This window comes from Phacochoerus africanus, chromosome 2, assembly GCF_016906955.1.
Source record: "Phacochoerus africanus isolate WHEZ1 chromosome 2, ROS_Pafr_v1, whole genome shotgun sequence".
In the NCBI taxonomy this organism is placed as follows: Eukaryota; Metazoa; Chordata; class Mammalia; order Artiodactyla; family Suidae; genus Phacochoerus; species Phacochoerus africanus.
The window spans coordinates 224718666-224732866 of NC_062545.1; the positions used below are offsets into that span (position 1 = coordinate 224718666).

At 42.7% G+C, this 14201-nt stretch overlaps 1 protein-coding gene across 3 annotated transcripts in view; it reads left to right on the top strand.

The window, feature by feature from the left end:
- TJP2 (tight junction protein 2) overlaps window positions 1–14201 on the top strand; it is a 105270-nt gene that overhangs the window by 84038 nt on the left and 7031 nt on the right. For all 3 annotated transcript variants that reach the window (XM_047767746.1, XM_047767745.1, XM_047767744.1), the window contains exons 12-18: window positions 396–504; window positions 1282–1492; window positions 3953–4140; window positions 5307–5402; window positions 6108–6187; window positions 6561–6771; window positions 13036–13136. In XM_047767746.1, the coding sequence (XP_047623702.1) occupies window positions 396–504; window positions 1282–1492; window positions 3953–4140; window positions 5307–5402; window positions 6108–6187; window positions 6561–6771; window positions 13036–13136 (996 nt within the window). The remainder of the gene's footprint in view (window positions 1–395; window positions 505–1281; window positions 1493–3952; window positions 4141–5306; window positions 5403–6107; window positions 6188–6560; window positions 6772–13035; window positions 13137–14201) is intronic.

A 14201-nucleotide genomic window follows, 5' to 3' on the forward strand; every position in this document is an offset into this window, starting at 1 on the left:
ACTCATTTGCCACAGACCCCACCACTCCTTACTGCATTATAGTTATCTGATTCATAATTGCACATGACCTCCCTGGCCACCTATATAGAAGACTCAAAGAAGAGAGGGAGACAGACACAACCACAGAAAATCGAATCTGGTCCTTAGTGGAATGGCATATCCCTAAGGGTAGTTGGCAGTGTGGGTAGGCGGGTGGATGTGCTGGTGCCCACATAGGGCAGGCCCATAGTAGTGTGCTGGGAAGGTCTGAGTAGGTCTGTAAGGACTTCTGTACATCTGAGGTTTGCTCTGACCAGGCCCTCATGGAACCAAACAGAAAAAAAGCTCAAGTGGCACCTTTTTAAAAATAACTTATTTTTTGCTGTTTCATTTTTTCTGTTTGCCTCTCCCATCAGGTGAATACACAGGATTTCAGAGGGCTGGTTCGGGAAGATGCTGTTCTCTACCTGTTAGAAATCCCCAAAGGTGAAATGGTGACCATTTTAGCTCAGAGCCGAGCTGATGGTGAGCAAGTTTGGTCATTAGTTCAGTCGGGGTTGGAGAGGGAGGTAATTTGGTACCAGAATAGGCAAGTCTATAATTAAAAAATTGAAGTAAAAAAAAAATTAATTAAAAAAAATTAAAAATTGAAGTAGATCTTGACACCTCATCTCTGGGTCACAGTATATGGAAAAACTTGGGGTATCATTTAACTTTCTATAGAAATGTGTTCTATGCCCCCACTGAAAAAATTTCACTAGCTGCCTGATATTGGAGTAAAAGTGCTGCTGCTGGCAGGCTCAAGATCCAGGAAGAGCCAGTGTATCTATTAGAGTCTGCGGCAAGAAAAAAGCTGATGGCCCACTTTGAAAGGAAGATTCATTTTCTCTTAGCCAGGGGGAGGGTTCACCTTTTTGTTCTATTCAGCCCTTCTGCTGACTGGCTGAGGCCCACCCATATCAGGGAGGCCAGTCTGCTTCACTCAGTCAACTCAGAGATAAATACTAAAATTACCAGAAACACCCTCACAGACACACTTAGAATCAGGTTTGACCAAATACCTTGGCACCTGATGGCCTAGTCAGGTGGACACGTAAAATTAACCATCACAGCAACTCTTGAATTTAGCTACTTGCCCTTCTTCCTGTTTAAGCTGTGCTTCTCATGGGGCCAGTGCACTAAGTTCCCTGTTTGAAGAAAAGGTGCAGATGGTAATCAGAGATTCGGAGGAGCTGATAACTCTTCCAGAAAAGAGCTCAGGCCAAACTGAATGCAGTGTGCAATGATGCTTTTGTCTTTTAGTGTACAGAGACATCCTGGCTTGTGGCAGAGGGGATTCGTTTTTTATAAGAAGCCACTTTGAATGTGAGAAGGAAACTCCGCAGAGCCTGGCCTTTACCAGGGGGGAGGTCTTCCGTGTCGTAGATACACTGTATGATGGCAAGCTGGGCCACTGGCTGGCTGTGAGGATTGGAAATGAATTGGAAAAAGGCTTAATCCCCAACAAAAGCAGGTAACAGACCACACACTCCTATATAACCCCCTTAAGCTGCCCTTCCCCCAAATAAACACCAAACCCCTCCCCCCATAAGGAAACCCCATGCAATTTCATCATTTGTCATCATGTCCTCTGCCATCATTTACCTCTTGTGTGTGAGTGGCCTGGAGCTGTGAAATCACCACCAGCTGGTTTGCTTTTTTAGTTTTGCTTTGTTTTTTTGTCTTTTAGGGCCTCACCCACTGCATATGGAAGTTCCCAGGCTAGGGGTCAAATTGGAGCTGTAGCTGCCAGCCTACGCCACAGCCACAGCAATGCCAGATCCAAGCCTGTCTGTGACCTGCATCACAGCTCACGGCAACACTGAATCTTTAACCCACTGAGAGAGGCCAGGGATCGAACCCAAGTCCTCATGGATACTACTCAGATTCGTTACCAATGAGCCGTGACGGGGACTCCAGCTGGTTTGCTTTGAGCATTTAGCATCTTGTGGCTGGTTCTTGCTCTTGCCTGGTGTTTGGACCATTTCCTAAGGAGCATGTCTGCTGCTCTGTGCATTGTGTGAGCAGACACCACATGGCCTTAGCAGCACCCTTTTCCAGTGTTCAGCCCTCATCCTTGGGAGAGGCTTACATATCCCAGTGAATATTTACTGGTTGGCTGACTGTGGGGAGAATAAGAAACAAAAATAACTGTGGCTTGACAGCAGGTATGTTTACAGGCATACCTCAGAGATACTGCAGGTTTGGTTCTAAACTAGCCACGATGAAGCAAATATCGCAATTAAGTGAGTCATACAAGTTTCGTAGTTTCCCAGTGCATATGAAAGTTATGTTTGGAGTTCCCCTCGTGGCTCAGCAGAAGCAAATATGCCTAGCATCCTTGAGGACACAGGTTTAGTCCCTGGCCTTGCTCAGTGGGTTAAGAATCCAGCGTTGCTGTGAGCTGTGGTGTAGGTCGCACATGCAGCTCGGATCCCATGTTGATGTGGCTGTGGCTTAGGCCCGCAGCTACAGCTCTGATTTGACCCCTAGCCCGAGAACCTCCATATGCCACTAGTGTGGTTCTTAAAAAAAAAAAAAAAAGTTATGTTTGTGGGAGTTCATGTTGTGGCTCAGCGGAAACGAATCTGACTAGCATCCATGAGGATGTGGGTTCAATCCCTGACCTCGCTCAGTGGGTTAAGGATCCAGTGTCACCATGAGCTGTGCTATAGGTCACAGACACGGCTCAGATCCCATGTTGCTGTGGCTGTGGTGTAGGCTGGCAGCTGCAGCTGCAATTCGACCTCTAGCCTGGGAAGCTCCATAAACCGTGGTGTGGCTCTAAAAAGATAAATAAATAAATAAATAAAATAGCCTATATTTGGAGTTCCTGTCATGGCTCAGCTCAGTGGTTAATGAACCTAACTAAGTATCCATGAGGACGCGGTTTTGATCCCTAGCCTCTCAGTGGGTTAAAGATCTGGCGTTGCCATGAGCTGTGGTGTAGATCGCAGATGTGGCTCAGATCCTGCATTGCTGTGGCTGTGGTGAGGGCCAGCAGCTACAGCTCTGATTTGACCTATAACCTCGGAACCTCCATATGCCATAGGTGCGGCCCTAAAAAGACAAAAAAAAAAGTTATGTTTGCAGTATAGTATTGTCTGTTAACTGCACAGTAGTGTTATGTCTAAGAAAACAATGTACAGACCATAATTAGAAACACTTTATTGCCCCAAATGCTAACCATCATCTGAAGCTTCAGTGAGTTCACACAACAAACAAGCCTCAAAATATTTTTGCTGTTGGAGGGTCTGAAATTTTGAAAGAATTACCAAACTGACATAGAGATGTGAGGTGAGCAAATGCTATTGGAAAAATGATATTGGTAGACTTGCTCAAGGCAGAGTTGCTACAGATTTTTTTTTTTTTAATTTTTTTAGGGCTACACCCAGGGCATATGGAGGTTCCCAGGCTAGGGTCCAATTGGTGCTGCAGCTGCAGGCCTGCACCACAGCGACCGAAACTCAGGATCCGAGCCTTGTCTGCAATCTACACCACAGCTTAACAGCAACAGTGGATCCTTAACCCACTGAGCAAGGCCAGGGATCAAACCCATGTCCTCATGGATGCCAGTGGGGTTCATCAACCACTGAGCCACCATGGGAACTCTGCTACAGATCTTTAGTTTGTAAAAAATGCATTATCTGCAAAGCACAATAAAACCAGGTGCAGTAAGACAGGGTTCGCCTGTATACCAGCCTAACAGAACAAGCCAAGTTAGCGTGGTTATGACTGAGCCACCCAGCCTTTCTCTTCCTCCATCCAGAAGAGGAAGCCTCCACTTTTCTCATCCTGTGAAACTCGATCCTTGTCAAGCTGCATCTTCTCTAATCCAAGTCCATGAGTAACAACGACTGGGTTTGGTTTGTAATATGCACATTTGAGCATTTCTTGGCTTTAGAGATTGACATCCCCTGGTTTCTTCTTTTAGAGCAGAGCAGATGGCCAGCGTTCAGACTGCCCAAAGAGACAGCGCTGGAGACAGGGCTGATTTCTGGAGGATGCGTGGCCAGAGATCAGGTGTGAAAAAGAACCTACGGAAGAGTCGGGAAGACCTGACAGCCGTGGTGTCCATCAGCACCAAGTTCCCGGCTTATGAGAGGGTTTTGCTTCGAGAAGGTGAGGAAGCCAAGTGGGGTCAGGAGATAATCTGACTGGGCTCTGAGCCTGTGTTTCTTCGTTTTTAGACTTTAATGATCATGTTCTGATTTGCCTATATCACTTAGGCCGAAGCCAGCTTACAGAGTTGGAATCATATTTAAACACGAACTAAGACTTACAGAAAATTGAGCTATGCAGGCTTGTATTTCTACAACCTCAGTTTTTTTTTTTTTTTTTAGTACTCCCATTAAGAATTTTTTGTATATTCTGTAGAGCAAAGTTTATCTTTACTAATAGTGAGGAGAGTGAAGGCCTAGTCTGTAGAAAAGAACTGCACTGAATTGGAGGTGAGAGAACACACAATTTCTTTCATTTAATTGGCTTACTGATAGCCTATTGATACTTAATTCTTTTTTTTTTTTTCTCTTTCTTTTTAGAGCTGCACTTGTGGCAGATCGAAGTTCCCAGGCTAGGGGTCAAATTGAAGCTGAAGCTTCTGGTCTACACCACAGCCACACAGGATCCGAGCCACATCTATGACCTACACCACAGCTCATGGCAACGCCAGATCCTTAACCCACTAGAGGGGCCAGGTATCAAACCTGCATCCTCATGAATAGTCAGTTTCATTACCACTGAGCCACAGTGGGAACTTCTTATTACTTAATTTTTTTTTTTTTTTTGTCTTTTTGCCATTTCTTGGGCCGCTCCTGCGGCATATGGAGGTTCCCAGGCTAGGGGTCGAATCGGAGCCATAGCCGCTGGCCTACGCCAGAGCCACAGCAACGCGGGATCCGAGCCGCATCTGCAACCTACACCACAGCTCACGGCAACGCCGGATCGTTAACCCACTGAGCGAGGGCAGGGACCGAACCCGCAACCTCATGGTTCCTAGTCGGATTCGTTAACCACTGCGCCACGACGGGAACTCCTATTACTTAATTTTTAATAGCTGTAGATATATAGGTGTTTTCATGGCTTTCTTTTTTTTTTTTTTTAAATTGAGGTGTAGTTGCTGTACAATATTATATGTTACAGGTGTACAATATCATAATTCACAATTTTTAAAGGTTATACTTCATTTGTAGTTATTATAAAATATTGGCTATATTCCCAGTGCTGTATGATATATCCTTGTAGCTTATTTTATACCTAAATTTATGACTTTTCTTATCTCCTTTCAGCTGGTTTCAAGAGACCTGTGGTCTTATTCGGACCCATAGCAGACATAGCAATGGAGAAGTTGGCAAATGAGTTGCCTGACTTGTTCCAAACTGCTAGTAAGTTTGTCAGGTTTTTTTTTTTTTTTAATCTCCCAGTTTTTCTTTTGAAAAATATCTAACATACCGAAAAAATGAAAAGAAAAAAAACCCCACATTTTGCCATCTACACCCCTCCCCTGCATAGAGACACACACACACACACAGTTTTTACAATTTGTACTGAATTATTTGAAAGTTTAAGTTGCAGGCATTATAACACTTCCTACTTCTGTGAATCTCCTATTTCTCTTCCAACACAATCACAACAGTGTTATCGCAGCCAAAAAATTTGAACTGATCCAATAATAGTATTTAATATGTAATCTTTTTCAAATTTCCTCAGTTTTCCCAGTAATGTCCTCCATAGCTTGTTGTTGCTTTTTTAAATTCATAATGCAACAAGGCACATTAGCACATTTGAATTTTATATCGTTCTGGTCTCCCCCTTTTCTAAATTGTCTTGTGACGTGGTATTTTGAAGAGTCCAAGCCACTTATCTCTTAGAATGTCCCCTGTTGTCCTGGCCTGTTTCTCCTGGTTAGATTTTGGTTAAACAGGGAGAATGGATCCTTCCCATCACCTCTCATTAGAAGATGCTGAATGTCATGTGTCCTATCCTTGCTAATGCTAGGTGGGGGTACTTGGTTGTCATTGATTTCTGAAATATTCAGTCGCCCCCCCCCAAAAAAAAAGCACTTTTTTTTTTTTTTTTTGCTTTTGCAGAAACAGAACCAAGAGACGCAGGATCCGAGAAATCTACCGGGGTGGTACGGTTGAATACCGTGAGGCAAATTATTGAACAGGTGAGAAAATCCACCTGAATGAGGAATTGGATCCTGGTTTCCTGCAGTCTTTTTAAGAATGGAATTTGTATTTATTAACTACTAAATGTTAATGATAAAAGCAGACTATAAACTAGCTGATGTTCTGTGGCACTGGTGTATTGGTTTCCTCTGAGTTCTGAGCATTATACCAAATGAATTGTTAAATCATTTCCTCGGAAGTTCTAATAGATTGGTAATGCTAAAATGGACCTAATGTGGAGGGTATTGTTTTCTGCTTTTTGATTTAAATCAGCACACTTTATCTGATGCAGCCTTTACCAATTAAGACAAACTTTTTGATGCTATGTGACTTTACCCGCTCATTTACATAACTGTTCCCCATTTCTTACAGGACAAGCATGCACTCTTGGATGTGACTCCCAAAGCCGTGGACCTCTTGAATTATACTCAGTGGTTCCCAATTGTGATTTTTTTCAACCCGGATTCTAGACAAGGCGTCAAGACCATGAGACAGAGGTTGAACCCATCATCCAACAAAAGTTCTCGGAAGTTATTTGATCAAGCCAATAAACTTAAAAAAACTTGTGCACATCTTTTCACAGGTAAGTGAAATGGAGAAAATGTCATCTCAGGAGTTCCCTGATGGCCTAGCGGGTTAAGGCGCTGCCATTTTCACTGCTGTGGCTCAGGTCACAGCTCTGGTGCAGGTTCAATCCTGGCTGGGGAAAAAAAAAAATAGGCTCTTTGCTCAAAGTGAGAAATAGAGAATTGTAGACTGTAAGAGATAGGAAAATAATCTGAATGGAGAATGGTAATCTGAAATCCTTTTCATGACTCCTTGAAAAGTAGCTCATCCTATAAAGTGAGTATACTAGACTCATGGCATTTGTATATTTAACTTTGTAACTTTGACTATTTGAAAATGATCATAAAGATCCATAACACACAAAAATTGCTCATGTTGATAAGGTTCAAATTTTTGTATGGGACTCCAAGGCATGTGATTTAAGCCTAGCATATCATCAAGTACCCACATCTGTTATGGCTTCTGTCTTTGTTCTCTGCCTATCATCTATGCTTGCGCTAACTTAGAAGATGATAGGAACTTGGTTTCATTATTTGAAAATGTCCCTGAAGTAGGAACTTGAACACTCTGGATGATGGATGATATTAAGGATTTATTACTCCTATTTTTAGAGTGATAATGATATTGTGATTATCTTTTTTTTTTTTTGAGTCCTTTTTAGACAGTAATGCTAAATAAAATATTTATAGATGACCGAATGTGATGTCTGGAATTTGCTTAAATAATCTTTGGTGAGGAAAGCAGGTGGGGCCAAGAGTCAATAGTTGTTGAAGCTGGGTGGTTTGTACGTGGGGGTTACTTAAACCGTTCTCTCTGCTTCAGTATATACTTTTTTCTCCAATTTACCTTTAATAGAACTTTTTTTTTTTTTTTGGTCTTTTTGCCTTTTCTAGGGCCACTCTTTTGACATATGGAGGTTCCCAGGCTAGGGATCTAATCGGAGCCATAGCCGCCAGCCTATGCCAGAGCCACAGCAATGCAGGATCCGAGCCGCGTCTGCAGCCTACACCACAGCTCACGGCAACACTGGATCCTTAACCCACTGAGCAAAGCCAGGGACCGAACCCACAACCTCATGGTTCTTAGTTGGATTTGTTAACCACTGCACCACAACGGGAACTCCTAGAACATTTTTTAAAGTTCCGGAAGTGCAGACCTACTGCTACTATTATTCATGAAAGTAAAATGATTTAAGAACATGCTGTTTTAGTAACTGAATATTTGTACTACCTATAAAAACAACTAGTTCTGTGGTATAATTAAGGGTATAAAAGGCTTACAGGAAGTTTTTGGTCGTGCAGTTTTATGCGAGCAACATAAGTATACTGTATGATTATACTTAATATCCTTAGGATAATGATAGCTCGTTTGCATTCAGCCAGTTATCGTCAACCTATGTCATTTTTAGCTTATCCTTCGCTGGGAAGGGAAAGGGTGAATTAATGAATGTTCACGTTAGACCCTTGTTTTACTGGTACTGGCTTTTCTTGTTCAAGAGTGAGACATACTGCTTACTATTGTAGTAAAATGCTATAACAGAGGGAATTTAGCCAAATGCAAAGAAGGGAGTGTGTGTCATAAACTGGATTTTCGTGACTATAGACCCTTAAGAACTTGTGTTTTTAGTATGTTCATATATAATCTTCCCTCTTTGTGTTTTTTGTTTTTTTGTTTTTTGTTTGTTTTACCATTGCTGCTACTACTACTAATACAATTATTATTATCGTTACTATTTTTTTTTTTTGGTCTTTTTGTATTTTCTAGGGCCACAACTGCGGCATACGGAGGTTCCCAGGCTAGGGGTCTAATTGGAGCCATAGCCACCAGCCTACGCCAGAGCCACGGAAATGCCAGATCCCAGCCGCGTCTGCCACCTACACCACAGCTCACGGCAAGGCCAGATCTGTAACCCACTAAACAAGGCCAGGGATCGAACCCAAAACCTCATGGTTCCTAGTCAGATTCGTTAACCACTGAGCCATGACGGGAACTCCTATCATTACTATTTTTAATATAGAGGTAGCTAACAGTGGTACCGCCTTTCATGTGTGCTATCTTATTAAGCCATAGGAAAGACCAGGCAATTTCTCCCAAGGTCACACATTAGTGTATGGCTGAGCCCAGACCAGCACTCTGTTGTCCCTGACCATGTGTCCAATATCTTTTATACATTACAGCACAGACATATTATCCTAATGCAGAAGGTGTCATGCAGTGCCCATTTCTCCCTTTAACGTATAATTTGCCCATTGAACTGAGACTCATGTGATTGTGACTGATGTCGATCCTACGCCCGCTTCAGTTCCCCTCCTTACCTTAAAGAGTCCATTGAATGGCTAGGGGCATCCCCCAGAGAGTTGAACTGGGGGTTCCTGTGGGGATATGAGATACCAGGAAGGGAAATAGTGAGTTGTGAAGGAAAAACCAGGGTGAAGGAGGCTGGAGGAGAGGGAGAGCAGGGCAGAAGGAGGGAGGCAGTGCCTCTGGGGTGCTTCCTTGGTCTGACTTTGAGTCAACATCAATTGCTCTTTGGAGCACAGGCCTTACTAGCTGGCTGTATCTGATCAAGGATCCAGAGGAGCCCCAGGGTGCACAAGGGTTGAACAACTCCTCATTCAGTTCCACTAGGATTAAGTGATCCTTGAAGGCAGAGACTGAACATTATCCAGCTGTGTGCTGAAAGCTAGCCTCATGCAAGGCATACATGCTTGTAACTTAATCAGGACTGCCTCCAGCACACCAAACCATTTCTTGACCAAGTGAATTAAGAAGTTGAAGGTTTCAGGGTAGCTCAGGTTAGGAGCTGGAATGGAAATGTAGACACTATGAGTGTCCAGTTTCATCTAGAACTCTGAGCTGACCTGCTGTCATCATAGGTTGCCAGCCTTTAGTACGAAATGTTTCTCGATCCTGAAGATGGATGGAGCAGATGCCAAGAGACCTCAGTTGTCTACTAGATGGCCTTTCACAGTCATCTTCCATACTTCTAAGTTTAACTCATGAAAGCTGCGTGAATGGGCATCCCTGTATACTTCCTATGGCCCATGTCTCACTCAGTTGTAACTTGATACTCATTGTGCACTATGGCCAAAATCAAGGGGTTTTTTATGATTTTAAATTTATGGCATTTTAATGAATTAATAAGGAATAATAGAGCTACTTTGTTGAATAGTAATTCTTTTTTTTTTTTTTTGTCTTTTTGCTATTTCTTGGGCCGCTCCTGCGGCATATGGAGGTTCCCAGGCTAGGGGTTGAATCAGAGCTGCAGCCACCGGCCTATGCCAGAGCCACAGCAATGCGGGATCCAAGCCGCATCTGCAGCCTACACCACAGCTCACGGCAACGCCGGCTCGCTAACCCACTGAGCAAGGGCAGGGACCGAACCTGCAACCTCATGGTTCCTAGTCAGATTCGTTAACCCCTGTGCCATGACGGGAACTCCTGTTGAATAGTAATTCAAAATCAAGGCTTATCTTGCAGGTGGTCTCACCAAGGGTGTCCTTTTCCTCTTGTTATAAAGGGTGTCCTCTTTCCCTTATTGTAAAATGATGAGAAAATCCCATTTCTTTTTTTTTTTGGTTGGTGTTATTGGGGGTTTTTGTTTGTTTGTTTGTTTGTTTGTTTGTTTTTCGTTTTTTTAGCATTGCACCTGTGGCATATGGAAGTTCCCAGGTTAGGGATTTAATTGGAGCTGCAGTTGCCTCCCTATACCACAGACACAGTAACACCACAGTAACACAGTAAGCCACATCTGACTTAACGCTGCATCTCACAGCAATGCCAGATCCTTAACCCACTGAGTAGGGCCAGGGATCAAACTCACATCCTCCCAGATACTAGTTGTACCGAGCCAGGGCTGGGGATGGATGCCCTCACAACCCCAGGACTCCCAGCTGAGATGGAGGCTGAGATGTATTTAGTCTGTCCAAGAGAACATAGGTCTAGTCCAGGGCTGGAAACATGAGGAACTGACCAATATTGCTTGTAGTCAAAGAATCTGAAAAACTTAATGAGCAGAAAAGCCAACAGTAAACCCAAGGAACTTGATTCCAAGTGGAGGGACAGCAGCATCATGGCTGTGCACCCACCTGTTAAAGGGAGGTCAAATTGGGATGTTAGCAGCTTCGTTGGAAATTACCTTTTAATGAGGCTTAGGAAATTAGTTACTGTGAAAACCCCCCGCCCCTCCACCCCCATATACTTATGTGAATTCAATCAGAGGTTTTCTGACTTTTTCATTTTATTAAGGGGCATGAAATGTATTTTCTGCATTTCACAAACTGCCCTTTTAACTTTAGGTTTTCCTTGTGATAAATACAGACTGTACCCATTTCAGACAACTCCAACATAAAGCTTTAAACGGTGGCTGAATGTTTTGAATACATTTAGTGCAAATCACTCACTTTGTCTCTGGGGTGCACAGTCTCACTTCTGTTACCAAGAGGACAATAATCTTCAAAAGTACCATGATAATGATACACACATCCAAGTAATCAAGGCGAATTTCCCTTGTCCAAGGTATCAGCTTATTCTAATGCTATGAATAATTAGTAACCAAGGAAATCGTAAGCTCATTCAGAATTTTCCAAGGTCAGTGTTAGGACTTTTTAAACGAAAGAATGCTCTATGTTACTAAGAAGAAAATTTGAAGCATAATTGTTTATGAAATGTGCTTACTGGTTCATTTTGGCTATTTACAGAAAATTATGCAGCCTCTAGAATAGATGGGTCAGGCTGCCAAACAGCTTTTACTAGTAAGCTCCAGTTTTGGGTGACTTATAGTACCCCTTAAGGAGTTCCCATTGCAGCTCAGTGGAAATGAATCCAATTAGGAACCGTGAGGTTGAGGATTCAATTCCTGGCCTTGCTCAGTGGATTAAGGATCCGGTGTTGCCATGAGCTATCGTGTAGGTCACAGACACAGCTTAGATCTGGCATTGCAGTGGCTGTGGCCTAGGCCAGCGGCTACAGCTCTGGTTAGACCCTAGCCTGGGAACCTCCATATGCTGTGGGTGCGGCCCTAAAGACAAAAAGACCACCACAACAAAATACCCCTTAATAAATTGGCCATGAGGATTTGTTTTTAAAAGTTGTAATCTACTTGTAGTTTGATCATTTTAGGCTCAGTTTTGATTATCTGATTTATCCCTATTTGGTCTATTAGTACCTATTGCTGAAGAATGATCACATATGTTTTACTTGGTATTTTATATTGGTGCTCTAAATTCCTGTTTTTCTTTGGGCTGTGTCATGGTATGTCGTGCAGTTGCTAAAACCATAGGCTCTAAAAGCAAACTTAGGAGTTTATATCCAGGCTTCTCCACTTGCTCGGTATGAGGCCTCGGGCTAGTTATTTTCATTACTGTGCCTCAGTTATTCATCTGTAAAATGAAGCAATAGCAGTACCACCTTGTAAGGTTTGTTGAAGCATGAAATGAGCTAATCTGCATAAGCTCTTTGGAAAAGCGCTTGGTCAAGCATTGTGTGTGCTATTATGCAAGATATATTTTCTTCTGAATAGAGAATGTCTATTCCATAAATACCCACCTGTAGAGTTTGGTTAAGGTATATCTATATTCTAAAATGTTTAAGCTGATCAAAATGATCTACATTTAAATGTTTAGTTTTTTATTGGAGATAAACAAGTACATTGGCACTTTTAAAATTTGTAATATACATGTCTATGTACTCATCTTTAAAATATGGTACTTTTATATTTGATTTAGGTATGTTATCTTTACTCCTGAAGAACACACTCTAAAAACATCTTTAAAGGTAGCTTTTCAGAGTTCCCATCGTGGCTCAGGGGTAACAAACCCGACCAGTATACATGAGTACATGGGTTCAATCTCTGGCCTTGCTTGGTGGGTTAAGGATCCGGCGTTGCCCTGAGCTGCAGTGTAGGTCGCAGATATAGCTCAGATCTGGTGTTGCTGTGGCTGTGGTGTAGACTGGCAGCTGGAGCTCTGTTTCAACCCCTAGCCTGGGAACTTTCATATGCTTCAGGTGCAGCCCTAAAAAGCAAATACATAAATGAAGGTAGCTTTTCTGAAAAATAGCCATTCTGAAAAGAAATTAGTTCATTTTTAGCTTTTTCACATCTACCTGGGATGTAAATTCCCACAGCTGGCTTAGTGTTCAAATATGTGCCAACTTTCTCTTCCATTTGTCAAAGTTTTGATTTAAATATAACAAGTTGGAATAAATTATGTCAAGTAGGATTTCTAATAAGCAGGTCTCCAGAAACTGATGCACACCTTTGTGGTTTACATTTCTTTAGCTACGATCAACCTCAATTCAGCCAATGACAGCTGGTTTGGCAGCTTGAAGGACACAATTCAGCATCAGCAAGGGGAAGCAGTTTGGGTCTCTGAAGGAAAGGTATGTGACACAGAGACTGCTATGAGGTGAGAGTCCGTCTTCTGAATTTTTTCTCAGGAGGGTAGTGAATGTAGTGAAACCATGCCCATTTCTAGTGATCACAGCATATGTGTTAATCGTTTGAAAACTCACAAATTCTCTGAAAAAGTAATAAAATGAAGGGACTTTTGCAAAGAAAGCAGAATGTGCTATGTGCAGCCCTACATTCACTTCCCTTTTGCTTTTAACGTAGTAACTAGTGTTCCAAACACACTAATCAGAGCTTACAAGACCTTGTGCTGAGCTCCACAGCTTATTACTAAGGACTCGGGAAAGTCAGTGTGGAAGTGAGAAATGAGGTTGAGGGGCGTGGAGAACATGGTTAAAAATTCATAGAAGAAAAGCTAACAGATTTGGAATCATTGGCTGACAAAGCAGCTTGGCAGAGAATGTGTCCTAGGAGTTTGAGTTGGTGATGAGAGAGCACTGGGATACCTGTATAGGCTCTAACATTGGCCAGGTTCTCATCCGTGCAGGTGGTTTGCACTCAGACATACTGCAGGGAGGAAGCAGAGAAATTATAGAATGTCCTGTGGTTCCAAGAGCCTTTGGCGCTGGTTTTCTGTAGTCCACTTGAGTTGAGGTAGTTTGTGAGTCCTTAGAGGTACGATTTTGTGGCAGAAGTGCCTCAGTTACCAGACTGTTGAGTCCTAGGCTCACCCTTTAGGAACTGCATGTTTAATCAGAGTATCTAGCATCCCCTAAGCACTTACACCCACCAAGGCTCTCTGCTAGCCCCATTGGTGAGAACAGGTTGAACAAGGATTTGAGGATCTCGTGGCCGAGTGGAGAGGCGTGCAGCTCAAGGCAGCGTGCACCTATTACCAGGAGACAGTTCAACAGAAAAAAGCTGGAGGAGACTTAGATTCTGGAAGAGAAGCACTACAATCTAAGGAAGGCTGGCTCATTGGAGGCATGTAGGAAGGATAGTATCAAGAAGAGATAGAGTAGAGGCTTTCTAAGTCCCTGTGCAAAAATTAACTTTGTAATTTAAAGCCAAGTGATTGCAAGAAGCTAAAGGTGACT